We start from the raw sequence: 17032 nt of genomic DNA, 5'->3' as shown, positions 1-17032 counted from the left end.
AGATCAAACCTATGTGGAGCGGATCAAATCGGATCATGGGTCAACCTGATTTATTTGCATTTTTACTTTCTGTTGTGTAGGAAGTCATAATTTGATCATAAGATGTCCTAATATGATCACAGAATGTCATAATTTTTTTAAAAAAAAGAGAATATTTTTATTATTTAAAATTTTAAATAAAAAATAAAATTATAGATATTAAATATATATTAAAAAATAATAGTTATATAGTCTGATAAGATAGAATGATATATTTTTGCTATATCACATGTGACATACAAAGAATTACTCTTCTGGTTGACTTAGTCGGACAGCATCGGGCCCACCTTTGGGTTCAATCTCGGGTCCTCTGGACCGCTACGCCATCAAAACGATTCGAGACCAGCGTGCGAAGTTGCCACGTCATCGTTTCCGCCGCTGTCGCGCGGCCATATTATAACCCCGTCTAAAAAATTATAAAAATAAACCCTAAACCTAGCCCTTTCGGTAACCGGACCAAGAACGAAGGCGGTTTCAAGAATCTCTCATCCACTCTTCCGTCGTTCTCCCGATCGCTCTCTCTCGCTCCAAGCCGGCCGTAAATTTGCTTGAGGTATCCCTCATTCCTTACTTTGCACTTTAATCTGCCTTATTTCTGGTGTTTTTCTTCGAATTCTCTTTATCATTCTTCCAATTGGATCTTGACACCGGTGGGAGAATTTTTTTTCATGCATTATTTTTTAATTTGTTCTCTTCTTTTTATATTTCTGGTGGTACCATGGATTTTGTAATAGAGCTTTTATATCTGAAATTATTTATGCACATCGTTCTTCACGGGACCCTCAATATCGCTGTATTGACAAGATTGGGTTCCCCCTCTTTTGCCTATCCTTTTGTAGTTTTTTAGATTGTGCTGCTTGTTATGAGATAATCCGCATCAAGATTCTGGAGATCGAGCGAGGAGAGGAAAAAGGAAAAAAAAAAAAAAGGAGAGAGAAAAAGCTTTTTGTGAAATATGTTAATGCATTTTATTGAAGAATTACTTAGGCCTTAAGGAATAAACTATTTCTTAGCTAAGACCCGGAAAGATTGAACGTCTGGTTTATGTTACATAGCGTCCAATTAACCCTTCCCATTATGCCCTGATTTGATAGGATCAACAATTGAAGTTCGATTCTGATGGGAGCTTATATGAGAATTTAAGCGAGGGCTTGGCTGATGTTCATGCACTAAACATAAAAGGATAAATATTTTATATTGGTGAAATTTCATCAAACTTTTGCCGTTCCCGTCATTGTTCAAATGTCATCTTCCTTGCAAGTGTACGCGTCTTAATCATAGCTTCTGCATACATATATGAAAGCTGATTTCTATACTAACCTATTAATATATGCATTTTTTGTATAATCTTGATATAATCGTATATCTGTTAATTGGCACACAAGTCTCTCCAGGTAAATAGAAGAGAGGTTGGGAGTTAGAGGATGAGAAAAAGGAAACGAGATTTGCTTGGGAAATGGACCATAGTGAATAGAGGGAGCTGTGATATATAAGAAAGATAAGTTCAAATGATCTGGCAGACTATTTTTACGGACTTGGCCTAGAGTAGTTTTGAGTGTTTATAAATAAAATTTGAAGAGTCTATATAGTTAGTATTGACATATTTTACTATGTTGGCAACTAGAAAGGTCAATTGTGGATTGAGGTCCAATTTTACTCAGAAAGGGTGCCAGGTGTTTAGGTCTAAGAATGAGAATAATCCAACATAGGAATCTTTTAAAATCGGACATGGGGACATGTCTATGTCTTATACATATGTATCTCTAAATATATATTGCTGTAACATATGATTAATAGTGAGCTAGACCTATGTTTGTTAGGTTCATAAAATTTGATAAAACAATTAGTAATTGTTACATTAGAATTGATACCTCTCTAAAGTGGATATGTAGTGATGATAACATAATGATTTGATGGTAGGAAGTGTTAGAGAGTGTGATGACAAGGTTCGCTATGCCAAAAGCAGACCCCATGCTGGTTGGCCGGTAGTGCAGTTTGGTATATCCCTATATTGGGCCCGAACCGACATGGTAAAGTAAGCGGGAGAGGGGAAGAACCAAAGAGAGATAGAGAGAAAGGAGGGAGAGAGATGAATGGAGGGAGGGGGCCTCCACGGCCCTCCAACGATGGTGCCGACTTCACTAAGGATCATAAAAAAATAAAAAATCATGATCGAGATGGGGGTGGTCGCCCCTATTTCGACCTGATGGAGGTCGGAGAGGAGGATCCTGACCTCTAACGGCCTCTGCGGTCCTCCGACAGCCACCATCAGCATCTCCGACAACCCCCTCCCTCTGTTCCTCTCTCTCTCTCCCTCTCTCTCTATCTCTCTCCATTTCCTCTCCATTTCCTCTCCACAGAGGAGGGTGGAGCTCCGAAGGCCTCGGCAGGCCTCCAACGGCCTCCGGTGGCCTATCCGACACTTCCTCTCCTTCTCTCCCCGCTCTCTCTTTTTCTTTTCTTCTCCCTCCTCATCGATGTACCATTTTTTACATTGGAATTGTGCTGGCCGGCTGCCAGTACAGTTCAGCATGCCCCAAACCAATCGATTCAGGATAGTTCAGCGGTCCCAAGTGTCCAGCACATCAAAGAACCTAAAATTTGAAGTGTCCGGATAACACAGCTGAAGTCTGAGTTTAAGCAGCTAGCTTTCCTATTGAATGCTTCTGAATGTAAAAAGACAATTTGTGAATGTCTCTTGGGAGTATAACAGCAGGTGTGCTTTTGTGCTCGAAGTTTTTACGATGTTTTGAAGGGCCAATTCTTAGAATTTTTTGATACTTTTGATCTGTTGTTCTCATACTTATTTGTGTGCTCATAGCATGATTTAAGTAAGAATAGGCATGGAACTTCTTGATGAGTTCATTCTTGAAAATGTTATGCAAAGAGGTGAGGTATATCTTATAAGCATTGTTGTAATGGTCTGATGGTGGAAAAAGCAATTCATTTTTAGCAGCAATGATAAGAAAATTTTTGTTCCAATAATGTATGGACTCGTCAGTTTGTCTGCATGTCATTTCCAGAAGTTATCCTTGGCACAAACCAAAGGTGAGAAGGAGCATACATACAGGTAAAGAACGAAGTTGTTCAGTTAGAGGTGGCCAAGTCACTCTGTATCCTGAAAAAATAGGGAGGTCAGATCCTTTTAAACGGCAGTTCTTGGGCATCCCTGCATTCCTGGGAATTTTTGTTGTTGATCTCCCTAATAGCACCACTCTTTTCTATCCCTGCCTTTTCATCCCTCAACCTTTTTCAAAAACTACTACAAATGATCTTTTCTGTTCTGAGATAACGGCATGATACACAACATAATTGACAGATATTAATTATAATTGTGATTCTATTTTATCCAATTTACCTGTCTTAATTACACAATAGATGAGTCCTACAAATCCTTATTGTCATTAATGTATGCACATACTGAGAAACATTAGTGACAATCAATTTTGTGAAGTAATTTGTCATATGACAGATTGCAAATGAGCAATATTGCCATTGACCTTTTATGTTTTAGATGATTATGATATGATCTTCTTTTATAATGTTCTATTTTCTTTGCTCTTTTGTGATGAAAAGCCAGTTTTATGTATTATCTAGTAAGCTTTTTGAGATATCTGTGGAGGAAAGCCCATGCATAGAAGCATTAATATCAGTTTGTTTTTGCTGAATAATTACAGTTTCATTGTTTGCAGCAGAGGCATGATGGCTTCTGCCTCCAGTCAGCCCCAGTTCCGCAACACGCAACCACCATCTAAAGTAATTCATCTGAGAAACCTACCATGGGAGTGTACTGAGGAAGAACTAATTGAATTAGGAAAGCCATTTGGTAAGATTGTAAATACAAAGTGCAATGTTGGAGCTAACCGGAATCAGGCATTTATTGAATTTGTGAGTGTTGTGCAGTTATCACCATTCTGCGATCTTCTTGTTTGGTCAGTTTGTGAATTTTTCTGCTGTGCTCATATTTTCTTCTTGCAGGCAGATTTAAATCAAGCGATCGCAATGATTTCATATTATGCTTCATCAGCAGAACCGGCACAGCTACGTGGAAAAACCGTCTACCTTCAATACTCCAACAGGCAAGAAATCGTCAATAACAAAACTACAGGGGATGTTCCAAGCAATGTATTGCTAGTTACAATTGAGGGTGTTGAAGCGGGTGATGTCAGCATTGATGTTCTACATGTGGTAAGAAAATCATGACCTTTCTTGTTACGAGGGGCAAAGGGCTTAATTGTTTATAAAAGCTCATTTTCATTCACAGGATGATAATGATTATGATAGAGTTCTCTATGAGTAGCTTATGATTGTTCTTTGACACCAATCTAAATGGATCAGCAGGCCTATGTCAGGGAATCATCTTCGATGACAGCCTACTGCATTGGGAGAAAGCGCATGTGTGTTTGTCTCCTCTCCCTTGCTTACCACTGCCCCTTCACCCTTCTCCTCTTCCTTCCCTTCTGTAGTTTTAGGCTGTTTGCTTTCTTCTCTCCTCCCTATCCCTCATCCTTCTCCAGACCCTTTTTTAGACATCCCTGTTTTTAGCAACATTAAACTTTTTTTTTTTTTTCCATTGACAATGATTTCCTCTGTTTTACATGCTATATATACAACTTTGATTCTTCTTAGTAGAATTGGTGCAATTAAGTAATCTTATTCTCATGCCTCTAACAATAAGCTTTTTGTTTCTTCCTTAGGAAAAACATATGTGCTAATAATTTTTTGTTGTTTTCTAACCTTTTGGTCTAATGTAGCATATATTAACTGTGAATACTCATTTTATCATTCAAGCAGTTAAATTGTATATTCACATTAGCATTAGGCAACAGTTGTAAAAGTAGATGATGCACATGTATTTTTAGCCTTTTTAGATTTGCTGTAGACAATGGCCAACTAAACTAATTTGTCTATATGAATTTATAATGCAGATATGGACCTTCACAATGTTTGTTCCAATATAAACAACTCCAAATTTCAATTGACTATAATGTGTTTTATAGTTAATTTTGATTTTGAAACTCATAAAAACTAAATCAAATTTGAATCACCAAGGATATAAAGAAAGTGTTGAGAGCCCTTTTTGTTCCTTATTAGCAGGTGTCTATGTGTGAGGTCTATCAATCGCATGAGATAATGTAACAAAATATCAAATCGTGAAATGTTTTGTAGTTGGTGATGCGAGAGTGGGAAGGCAAGAAAATCAGAAGATGAGTTGGCTTCAAGACACATGGTCAGTTGAGTGTGGACATGGAAAAATGCCAACCCTATGGCCTGAAATGTTGTGTATGTATGCATAATGCCCCCCATGGCACAACTGATGTGAGGTTAGTGGTTGAATGCAAAATTTTAGTTGTGCTGACTATTGTTGGAGATATGTTGGTTGTATCTGGATACTTCTATTGAGTTAAGCTGGCACCAACAAAGAACTGGATGGAGAACAAAGAGTTGTAAAACTGGTCAGCAGATGTGTTGGAAACCATGACCAAATAACACAAAGATGGACATTGATATAACAAGAGTATCTTCCCCCAAAAGCAAAATCGAAAAGCAACAATGTACTTTGTGTTGAAACCTAAGCTATATATTAAGGGCATTGAAAGATCTGTCTTTAAGATTTGACTCTCAATGAAATAGAAACCTCATGCCCTGACAAAGCTTGATATAGGTGGGTTGTTGAAGTTCCTACAACCCTTAGTTATAAGTTGTTTGCATTGCCTTTCAATCTCAAAGAGTTTCTTACATCTCCTGTCGCATAAACACTATTTTGGTAAATTTATCTTGTACATTTTCTCGGCTTCTTAGAAGAAGTTGGCTAGTGCTCATTTGATAATTATATGCGGCTTGTTGCTGTCATGCCCTTGAAAATCAAAAAGATCTATGATATCAGGAACAAATAAGAAGAGCAAATATGATTATAGTTGCAAGGAAATATGAGTCTCGAACCACAAGTTATGAAGATGTATGCTAGATCAATATTTTTTTTTTAAGTATCAGCTTGTGAGGGAAATCTTTCTTTTTGTGTGTGTACCATACTCATCACTCTTATAAGGCATCCATGTACTTATTTTTTATTTCATTTCTCCCATTGATGTGCTGCTTTGGCTGAATCTTACATCACTGCTGCCTGCACTTCCATACTAATGTCTATGTACACATTAAGTTTTGTACAGCCCATTTTTTCTGTAAATATGTGCTGACCCTTTTTGTGAAGTTAGGGAAAGAAACTTCTTTTTTAACCTTTTACAAAGTCATCTACTGAGTCCTTTTGATATGATTTAAAAAATGTTGCATTGTAGGTTTTCTCGGCTTTTGGATTTGTTAATAAGATTGCTACCTTTGAAAAAACAGCAGGTTTCCAGGTACTGTTTCCGGCATATCCTATCCATGACTATATTAGAATGTGCTTTTCTTTTTTATGTTATAATGGATGTATTCTCTTGCATACAGGCGCTAGTTCAATTTTCTGATTCTGAAACTGCATCTACAGCAAAAAATGCCCTGGATGGAAGGAGTATTCCTAGGTGGCGTAGGCAATATTATATTTAGAAATGCTTTCCTTGGGAAAAACAAAAAAAAGGTTTTAAATTTTTTTTTTCATGCTTTACATGCAGATACTTGCTTCAAGAGCATGTTGGGCCTTGCACCCTGAGGATAACTTTTTCTGCACATACAGATTTGAATGTGAAGTTTCAGAGTCACAGGAGCAGGTAACTGAAATTAACACCTTGTTGATTCTTTGAGAGAACATTTAGGAAAATTTTGCACAAATTTCTTCAAGCAAGGCCTTTCCATTTGAAGTGCCTTTACGAACCAGATGAGCTAGATTTAATGTTGAAATTTTGATTTTGAAGCATGCAATTCTTTAAAACATATCAAGTTCTTTTTTGTCCTGGTGGGCTAATGCTGAGATCATCAACTTAATTTCATGCCTTTGGGTATATGAAATATCGTATCTCATTTTGTTGGAATGCAAAGTCTGTGTTTGGTAATGACCCCAAAAAAGCTCTCCCTCAGCCCCCCCACCCCCCCCCCCCCCAAAATTAAAAAAAGGAAAAGAAAAAAAAAAAAGGACCAACCCCTTATCTTCTCATTTAGTATTTGCCAACTGGACAGATTCGAGGTTCAGTTTTATATTGGCAACATGAGCCATTTTGTGTTGATATCGAGACATCAGTCTTCATCAGAATAGTGATATTTTGGACTTCTACTGCTGATCATACAACATTCATTTTTTTTCCTTATTTTGTTCGTTTCTAAATTGGCATATAACCATGCATTCTGTGCACCTGTAACTGCCATTCCTACATTTAACTAATCAGATAGATTTGTAAAGTCTTTTTACTTGCATGAGTAAAAACTTTGATTCTGTAAACAAGTGCATCAAAAATTCCATTAGATGTTGTATTTTTGAGAAATTTGGTGAAATGAATGATATGTCAAGTGATATATTCCTTATTGAACATTTATTTAGCTGACTGCATATGGGAAAAGTGAAACTTTTCAATCAAAGGCCTAGAACTTGATTCATTAGAAGGCCTTGGAGATAGGTGTGCTTCATATTAGTGCTATATGAGGTTATTTGGCACATATTTCAAATGTGGTAGTTTCCTATATTTTCACAATTAAAACGCTAGTCCAGACTTGTTATGCAAAAAGTATCTCTATTTCTGATACAATAAATATGGTTATCCAAGCCCTTTAAGCATTGCAATTTTTTCTTCTTTGGCAAGTCAAGGTCTAGCTTCCATGCACAATTATTCTATCAACATTTAACACCATAAATTCTGCATGCTAGTTGTAGATATTAGGTTTTTTTTTTTTTTTTTCCAATCTAATGCCACACAAAGGGCTTATTTCAGAAAAGAATTTTTTTTTTATGTTTCTCCTTTGGTTCTAGGAATCGACATATAAATGTAGATGCGGTCACATACCAATAGCTCTCTCCCTCCTTTAAGCTTTGTACCATATGAATTTTAGTATGTTGCCCTTTTTACTTGTGGTTGCTGATGTCATTTTCATCAGGGACTACACAAATCCTTTCCTTCCCGTTGCTCCATCAGCTATGGATGTTAGTGGACAGGCAAGTCAACTGGCAGTAGGTGATCTATTTTTCATTTAAGTAACACCATGATTGATGCCAAACATTGTACTCTTATATTTCTCTATCATCAATGCAGCTTGGTTTTGGTCAGGATGGTATGAAGCAAGAACCAGAGAGCAATGTTATTCTTGCAACAGTTGAAAATATGCAGTATGCTATTACTATTGATGTTCTTTACATGGTAACTCATTCACTTCCATCTGCTAATCAAATTAAGAATGCTGAAATGCAACTCCCACTAATTTCTGTTTTTTTTTTTTTTTTGAAAAAAAATTGACAGGTCTTTTCTGCATTTGGCACTGTTCAGAAGATTGCTATTTTTGAGAAGAATGCTGGATTTCAGGCCCTAATTCAGTACCCTGGTAAGTATCAAGAAGCAACTCCGACAATGGGCTCTTATGCTTTGTATCTCTGTAGGATTTCTTTGACTGGTAAATTGTAGCATTTGTTTCATTGGGAATGTATCTTAGAGTTACACTACATGACCGATGTTCTTTGTTGTGTGTGTAGTCTGTTAAAACATGACCTCCAGTGATATAATGTTCTATGTGGGCCTTCTTTCTGTTTTCTTGTAAGCATGCATGGAAAGTATTGCATTTCAATAATTATATTCTGTTTGCTTTTGATTGATGAACAACATGCTATTTCTTAATTGTATGCCATGTGATGTTATGTAAATAATCTTCCTGAACAATCCATCTGTAATATAATCATCATTAATCATGCCATCTACTTTGCAATAATAAGAAATCTTTGTGCAGCTAAAGTAAAATGCTATCTCCCTCATTTTGGAATCCTCAGGAGGTGAAAATAATGTATGCTTCATCGATCGCATGTGAAGTGACCTGCTTGTCTACATTGAATAACATCCCAATATTTGGTGACTAGATTTATTGGCCAAAATGTTTTGATATCAATTATTGGCGTGACTCATATTTAATTTGCCGGCTGAGACCTCAAATTGATGCACAAGCATGAAAGGTTCTAATTATTCTTAAGTGGCCTTTGTAAAGTCATGTTAAATTCTCCTAATCTATCAAATGTGGCAAAGTTCATTGGGCATAAAGAACTGTATGATTATAGGTCAGACTTTTCCTCCTTTCATTATGTTTCGCAACAAATGAATATAATTGTTTAAAAATTTATGCATGCTTCTTGAGAGGTTGTTCATCTATTGGTACAACATCTAGGCTTTGCAAGAGGTCCCAGAACTTGATCTTATCCAGAAGCTGAAAACCCTGCAGTCTTTGACTGGAACAAATGTTGTTACTAATGCTTATGCTGTTTTTTGGTCCCATCTGTTTTTGGATTTTATCTTATAAATTGAGGTGAAGCCTAGATAACTAGATGCTTTGCTTCTTAACATGTTACGTGTTTCTGTTAATCTTGCTTCTTAGCTGTTTGCAATCATTAAATGTGTTTCATGTATATAATAATTTCTTATCTTCAAATACTGGCTACATTACTGTTTCTTGTTTTGCCAAACTCTAACGTATTTTGTGATTAGAAATATTGCCTTTATAAATTGTTCAGCTACTGAACACCATTTGTCCTTTCCCTGTTTTTATTCATACATGGAACTAAAACGTTATTTGAAAATATTTTGTTAATGTGTGCATGTTAATGGATGTGAGTGATTCTTTCTCTGTCATTTATTAGTCATATGCTTTCATCGCAGACATTCGGACTGCTCGAACCGCCAAGGAATCCCTAGAAGGACACTGTATCTATGGGGGTGGGTTTTGCAAGCTTCATCTGACATATTCACATCATACCAATCTGAATGTAAAGGTAAAATATGCAATTGCAGCCCTAACGTTGTTGAACGGTCTCTATAACTTGTAAAGTATATGGTTGAGCACAGCTGTTAATTACAACCTTAATCCCATTAGCTGAGAAACCATCACAATATTCTTTCCACTGTATAACATTTACCAGTGTTACTTGGTCATAAGTTGAAATTATAGGAGCAATAGTTTTTTGTTCATTGTTTATGAAGATATTAGGGAAGTTGCTGCATCTCTAGCTGGTATGTGGGTTAGCGAAGTGCTGCACATTCTTCAGTATTATTTATAGGATATATAAAAGGAGTTTGGTTGCTTTGGTTCATATTATTTTGAGGAATATCTGGTTATTTGCCATGTTTACGTACATGTTTGTGCGTGCATGCATTACATGTGGGGCATGTCTGCATGCATGAGCAAGACTATGCACTTAGTCATGTCAGTGGAATCCAGAAGCAGATGCATGCATGTTGAGACTGTTACACAGCTCTTATTTTGCCCTTGGTTTATGTTTTTGGCTATTGTGCCAAAGGTAGTCCTAGCATCCTGCCTGCAAGATTTGGTACCAGCTGACATTCATTTCCCTTCAGATTACTTTGAGTTGTTTCTAAAATTTAAGAGCATATCTGGGTAATTTTGCACAACTAGACAATTAATTACTGGTGGGCCAGCTTAGGTTGTGGTTGCCAGGTATATTGATTATGTTCATCAATATCTTTCCCTCTTAGTACATCAATATCTATACCTATGTCTCCTATGTTGCATAGTAGTTTTTATGTTAAGATGAATGTGCAGTACACCTGTGAAACACATGGCTAGAATTTAATTCGTATATGGCATTTTTTTCATGAAACTCATGATTTAATTGTTTTTGCACGTGCACTAAGTAGATATCCTTTGTAGATTACGGTTTTATGCTTTTTACTTGAGTTGATTTAAATATCAAGCTCGTAAAGTGTCTCTTGCGGAAAGGAAAACATTAACATATATGATGGACATGGCTTGATTCAGATTAACAATGATCGAGGCAGAGACTATACTGGAGGAAACACTGCCACGATGAGCAACCAGCCATCAATTCTTGGTCCTCAGCCGATCCCAGGGCTTGGTGGGACGGCTCCATACAACAGTGTTCCATATCCACCCCCTAATGCAATGATAGAGCCTCAGCCTGGAGCAAGCTGGGATACAGGAGCTGGCACAGTATCTCCTTTACCTGCCCAACTACAGAATCAAATGTACATGCATCAAGGGGCTATGCCTCCTGGTGTTGGTCCTCAGATGATGCCCTTGCCTGGTCAAGGAAGCCAATTGGGGCCGCCACCGCCTGGTATGAGTCCTCAGGTGGTGCCATTGCCTGGTCAAGGAAGCCAACAAGGGACCATGCCAGGTATGGGTCCTCAGACTCGGATGATGCAGTTGCCTGGTCAAGGGAGTCAACAGAGGGCCATGCCTCCAGGTATGAGTACACAGATGATGCAGTTTCCTGATCAAGGAGGCCAACAGTTCCCTATGCCATTCTCACTGCCTTACGGTCGTTAGGCAACCTTTGCAGTGTTCCGTACTCAACCATTGCCCGTTCTTTCCATCTCAGCTGTTACGCACCAGACATCTTTTTATTGTCCTGTAATTTTTCGTTTTTAATGTCGTGCATTCCTTCTCAGCCCGCTGAATATGAATGTGTCCCATGTGGCTCGAGATGGATACATTGAACTGTAATACAAGGGCGTGCTCAAAACTTATGATGTAATTATGAGAAGCTTAAATTGTGAAAGTCTAAAACTGATCTTTTATCAGGTTATAGATCACTTGCTATTATATTTTTCAAGTCACTGTGTTGCTTGCTCATATTTCATCAAACTTTGTAAACTTTTGTGAAGAGGAGTATGGAATGTGACAACTTTGAGCAGATAGAAAACAGGACAGGTTGCTTGGCAAAAGTGCGGGTTGTGTTATGCTTTGCCTGTGGATTAGTTTGGGAAACATTGCTTCAGGTAATCATTTGATCTCTTCTGTTTCGCTTTGTAGAAAAATTAGTGAATTAAGTCCCTGTTGCCAGGTTGTGGTTGTTCTAGGTTTAACTTTCCTATGATATCTCATACAATGGAACATGGGGAAGCAGTGGGTAAAAATACGTTTTAGTGAAGTTTCTGCCACCCCTGTTGCCTCGCAGATGCCTTTCTGCAGTTTGCCTTCATGTTAGGTGTTCTTGGATGAGTTTAGAAAGCAGTGGAAGTGGCTCATAGGGTGGTCGCATATAGATTTCCCTGCAAGGGCCTGAAAGTGGCTTCAAAAAACGCATTGACACATAAAAAAACACTAAATGCTAAAATTTAGAGGAAGGTGAGGCTTAAACTGAATCTTTGTATGCCTTGACTCGTTTGGAAATGGGCTCGGAAAATAAAAACGTAAAAAGAGGAAAGCAACGTATAGGGAGGAGCTAAAATAATAAATAAAAGAAGCTAAAGAAAATGTATGAAATTTTTAAAGACTGCTGAGCCTTCCTGGCTGCTTTACAGCCCTCGTGCCATGCGACGGTTCCTAAATTGCTTCGTTACGTATCGCCTCGTGCTCTACGCACATCTCACCATCCCGATTTCCGTGGTACATCAACTGAAAGCTATGCCGCACGCCAGTCCAGTTTGATAGCTCGAAACTGGGTCAAGTTAAACTTCAAAATAATTGAATTCTTGATAAAAAAAAACAGGGTTGTTTCACACGGTGAACCTACGAATTTTGTTTTGTTTTTTTTTTTTTAACTATTTTGTTATGAGTTGTCAGAAAAAATTATATATATATATATATATATATATATATATATATATATATAGTCATATTAGAGTTAGATCGATCAGATTTGGACTTAGATCCGATCAGATCAAAACTTCATAATAGGGTCTTACATCAATGATTTAAGTCATTGAATGTAATCTACTATCTCAAAGCTGTTTGAAAATAAAAAATCATATGATTTGAAAATCTCTAGTCTATGCATTAAGTAGTCAAAAATTGGACAGTCTAAATAAAATTGAATTATATATATTTTTTGATCACTTGATGCACAGACTAAGAATTTTTAAATTATATAATTTTTGATGTGCAAGCAGTTTTGAGATAGTAGATCATATCCAACGGCTTGAATCATCGATGTAATGATAGATCAAAATTAAAATAATCTTTACATCAAATGATAGATCAAAATTATTTTATTTAGAAAATAAATAGATCATAGTCATCTATGTTTCTTCTAATATATAATAATATATTTCTAAGAAAAGTATCTAAAACTAATATTAGATGAATAGTTTGTACATGTGCATAGAGTGGACATAGTTGTGGATTTAGCATTATGTAACAATAAAAATTTATAATTTTATTCTATTTTATTTTAAAAATTTTTATCAAAAAAATCTTTGTGAAATATATAAAGTATATCATGTTGTTACAGGATGGACATAATCGTTCCATCTTACATAAAAATAAAATATAATATAGTATTATAATATATAAAATATTATATAATATCGTCATCATGTTGTTATATTATGTAATATGTTACTACATTATAGAGTATGAGAATCTGAATCCATCTAGATGAAATAGATAAAAATTAAATTAAAATTTTTTACGTGTATATCCTTCTAAATATTCAAATTTACATGAATATCCTCATAAAATTGCTATTTGTGTATATACCCTTATAAATTTTCTTTTTGCACATCTATCCATAAAGATATTTTAGTCATTTAAATTTTAAACCATTAATTTTTTTTAACGACGTTAAATGATATGGGTACATATACAAAAAAATAAGAAAAAAAAGATATATATACAAAATAAGTATTTTATGAGGATATACATATAAATATCAATTTTGAAAAAATATACATGCAAATTTAAATGTTTAAGAGGATATACAAGTAAATATATATATATATATATATATATATATATATATATATATATATGTATATATATATATATATATGTATATATATATATATATATGATGCAAACTAATATCTAAGGTGTTGGGTGGATGTCTGGCCAGGACACCACCTCCCAAGATCCTTTCAGTACCACGCGATGCAGCAGGAAGAAAGAAGAACCAAAACAAAAGGAAAAAAACAATCAAAATACGTGGATCAGCCACAAAAAGGCTCGCCTCCACGGGGCATGCAAACTTCACTATGAAAAGAAAATTTTACAAGAGGAGACCTCACCCTCAACCCTTGTACACTCAATTCTCTCTCACTTGAAGTTCCCCTCACAAAAGCTCTCTCTCTCTTGGAGACCCCCTGAACCCCTGAAGAGCCTGGCGACCGCTGTCCAGGAGCCTCCTGCTCCTTCTCTCACAGAGCCTCACGCCTCTCTCTCTCCTCTCAGTTCGTACGGCGGCGAGAAACCGAACCCCTACTCTCTTCTGTTCGTTCTCAGGCCTTTTTAAGGCTTAAACATAGGTTAAAACTTGATTAGAGAGTGATTAGGAGTCCTAAACAAAGCTGAAAATCCCTCCGGACCGTTGGATCAAGACCGGGAGTCCTCTGGGCCGTTGGATCGCGCTCCGGTCCACAGAATAGTGCCGTGGACCGCGAGAATCGCGTGGGAAACGCCCATGCGGTCCACAGACCGCACCGTGGACCACCCGGTCCACGGTGGACCGGGCCAATGGGCCAGCAGGCCGCTGGGTCGCGCGTCCCGCGCGGGCCTGGGCCTGGGTCGCGCGTCCCGCGCGCCGCCGCTGCCCGCTGCCGGTCGCCGGCGGTCCTCCGCCGCCGCGATTCTCGTGCCAACTTCAAAAGCTCGTATCTCCTCCATCCGAGCTCCGTTTCTGATGATCTTGGTCTCGTTGGACTCCGTTTTTCGCCGCGAACCTCGCTGTGGGCTCAATGTGGACTGAATCTCGAGGCGTCAAATCCTAACAATCTCCACCTCGACTCGATATTCGGCCTCCTCCAAACTCTGAGAGCTTCTGGATCTCCTCGCCCCCATGCCCTGGGGCAATCGCCTGCTGATCATGGATGGGCAAACATGGGAGTCGAGCCAGGCTGCTCGATCCCATCTCCGTCGTATGCTGTGCTCCTCCTGACCTGAGACCTGCTCAGGGCATCATCCTGCGGCAATAGGAATCTTACCTTGCGACGTCGCCTTTCGTCCTCCCGAGTCTCCTGTCTCGTGCCCGATCCGCCTCCTGGAGCTCCACCTCGCTCTGGGCTCCATCTGGCTCCCGATGCTCCACCTCGCACTGGGCTCCCTGCCAGGTAATAATGTCCTCTGCTTCCCTTCTTCCCCTCCAGCACAATCCTATCGCCGCGTAGCACCCTCAGGATTCCTCCACCAGCTACCGTCCTGTAGCCTCTCGAATCCAGTCTGCTAAGTGAGATAAGATTCCGCCTGAAATCGGGTATGTATCGGACCTCCCCCAATCTCCTCACTGCACCGTCATGTGTCCTCCAGCTGACCGTCCCAATGCCTCTGATTGCACAGCTCGATCCATTCGGCAGATATACAGTGCTCTCACTGTTCTCCAGGGAGTCAAACTGCTCCTCTCTGCAACACACATGATAGGGGCATGCAGAATCTAATATCCACTGCTGGGAAGAAGTAGATACCTCGTCAGATATCTCCAGGACATCTCCATCTGAATCACTGCCGGCCGTCGCTACAGCAGCCACCGTCCGATTTTTCAGTTGAGGGCAATCTCTGGCTAGATGCCCCAACTCTTCACACCGGTAACATCTGATTTTGCTCAAGTCCCTCCTGGACTTAGACCGCCCTCGATGCGATCTCCTGTCGCTCCGTCTACCGCCTCCTGCACCTCCAGAAGTCACCAAAGCTGAGCTATCGACACCTGAGCTCGAAGCTGGGTTCTCCCTCCTGAGAACCTCGTTCTGGAGTATCGCTGCGGTGACCTCGTCCATCTTGATAGTGCTCTTCCCCACTAGAAGAGCAGTCACCAAGGACTCATACGAAGAAGGAAGCGACGCCAGCAAAACCAGCGCCCTTGTCTTCTCCTCAACGTTCTCGCCAACGCTGAGAAGGTCGGTGAGGATCTTCTGGAAGTGGCTCAGATGCTCCTGCACGCTCTGTCCCTCAGTCATCCGCAGTTGGTAAAACTGCCTCCAGAGGAAAAGAGTGTTGGTGAGAGACTTCGCCATGTACAACTCCTCGAGCTTCGATCACAGCACCGTCGGGGAAGTCTCGCTCAGCACATGGATCACCACCTCATCCGTCAGGTACATACGGATGGTACTCACCGCCTGCATCTGTAGCCGTTTCCAATCCCGCACCTTCATGGTGGTCGGCTTCTCATCGCACAAGAGAGCATCGATCAACCCCTGTTGGATGAGCACGTCCTTCACCCTTGCCTGCCACAAGGAGAAATTGCTCTTACCATCAAACTTGTTGATCTCTATCTTGATTGTTCCTGTTTTCTCCATCTTCAGTCTTGCTCACCACCACTGCAATCTGCGTCCTTGTACCGCCTTGCTCTGATACCACTTGTTGGGTGGATGTCTGGCCAGGACACCACCTCCCAAGATCCTTTCAGTACCATGCGATGCAGCAGGAAGAAAGAAGAACCAAAACAAAAGGAAAAAAATAATCAAAATACGTGGATCAGCCACAAAAGGGCTCGCCTCCACGGGGCATGCAAACTTCACTATGAAAAGAAAATTTTACAAGAGGAGACCTCACCCTCAACCCTTGTACACCCAATTCTTTCTCACCTGAAGTTCCCCTCACAAAAGCTCTCTCTCTCTTGGAGACCCCCTGAACCCCTGAAGAGTCTGGCAACCGCTGTCCAGGAGCCTCCTGCTCCTTCTCTCACAGCGCCTCACGCCTCTCTCTCTCCTCTCGGTTCGTACGGCGGCGAGAAACCGAACCCCTACTGTTCGTTCTCAGGCCTTTTTAAGGCTTAAACATAGGTTAAAACTTGATTAGAGAGTGATTAGGAGTCCTAAACAAAGCCAAAAACCCCTCCGGACCGTTGGATCAAGACCCGGAGCCCTCTGGGCCGTTGGATCGCTCTTCGATCCACGAAATAGTATCGTGGACCGCGAGAAACGCGTGGGAAACGCCCACGCGGTCCACAGACCGCGCCGTGGAC

General features: G+C 39.4%; 1 protein-coding gene across 3 annotated transcripts; it reads left to right on the top strand.

The window, feature by feature from the left end:
* Positions 1–440: 440 nt before the first annotated feature.
* Positions 441–11752, top strand: LOC105047569 (polypyrimidine tract-binding protein homolog 1). 3 transcript variants are annotated; one of them, XM_010926546.4, is made up of 11 exons: positions 441–592; positions 3717–3927; positions 4018–4227; positions 6336–6398; positions 6487–6560; positions 6651–6746; positions 8062–8119; positions 8217–8321; positions 8421–8502; positions 9819–9931; positions 10936–11752. In XM_010926546.4, the coding sequence occupies exons 2-11, from the start codon at positions 3739–3741 to the stop codon at positions 11464–11466; spliced, it is 1521 nt and encodes a 506-aa protein (XP_010924848.1). In that variant the 5' UTR covers positions 441–592; positions 3717–3738; the 3' UTR covers positions 11467–11752. The 3 variants fall into 3 exon arrangements, with proteins under 3 accessions (XP_010924848.1, XP_010924849.1, XP_010924847.1); XM_010926547.4 differs by having other exon boundaries at positions 450–592; positions 3735–3927; XM_010926545.4 differs by having other exon boundaries at positions 452–592; positions 3732–3927.
* Positions 11753–17032: the final 5280 nt, after the last annotated feature.

This window comes from Elaeis guineensis, chromosome 6, assembly GCF_000442705.2.
Source record: "Elaeis guineensis isolate ETL-2024a chromosome 6, EG11, whole genome shotgun sequence".
NCBI classification, from domain to species: Eukaryota; Viridiplantae; Streptophyta; class Magnoliopsida; order Arecales; family Arecaceae; genus Elaeis; species Elaeis guineensis.
Note: the sequence above shows the minus strand (reverse complement) of the source record. Positions and strands in the feature narration are given on the sequence as shown.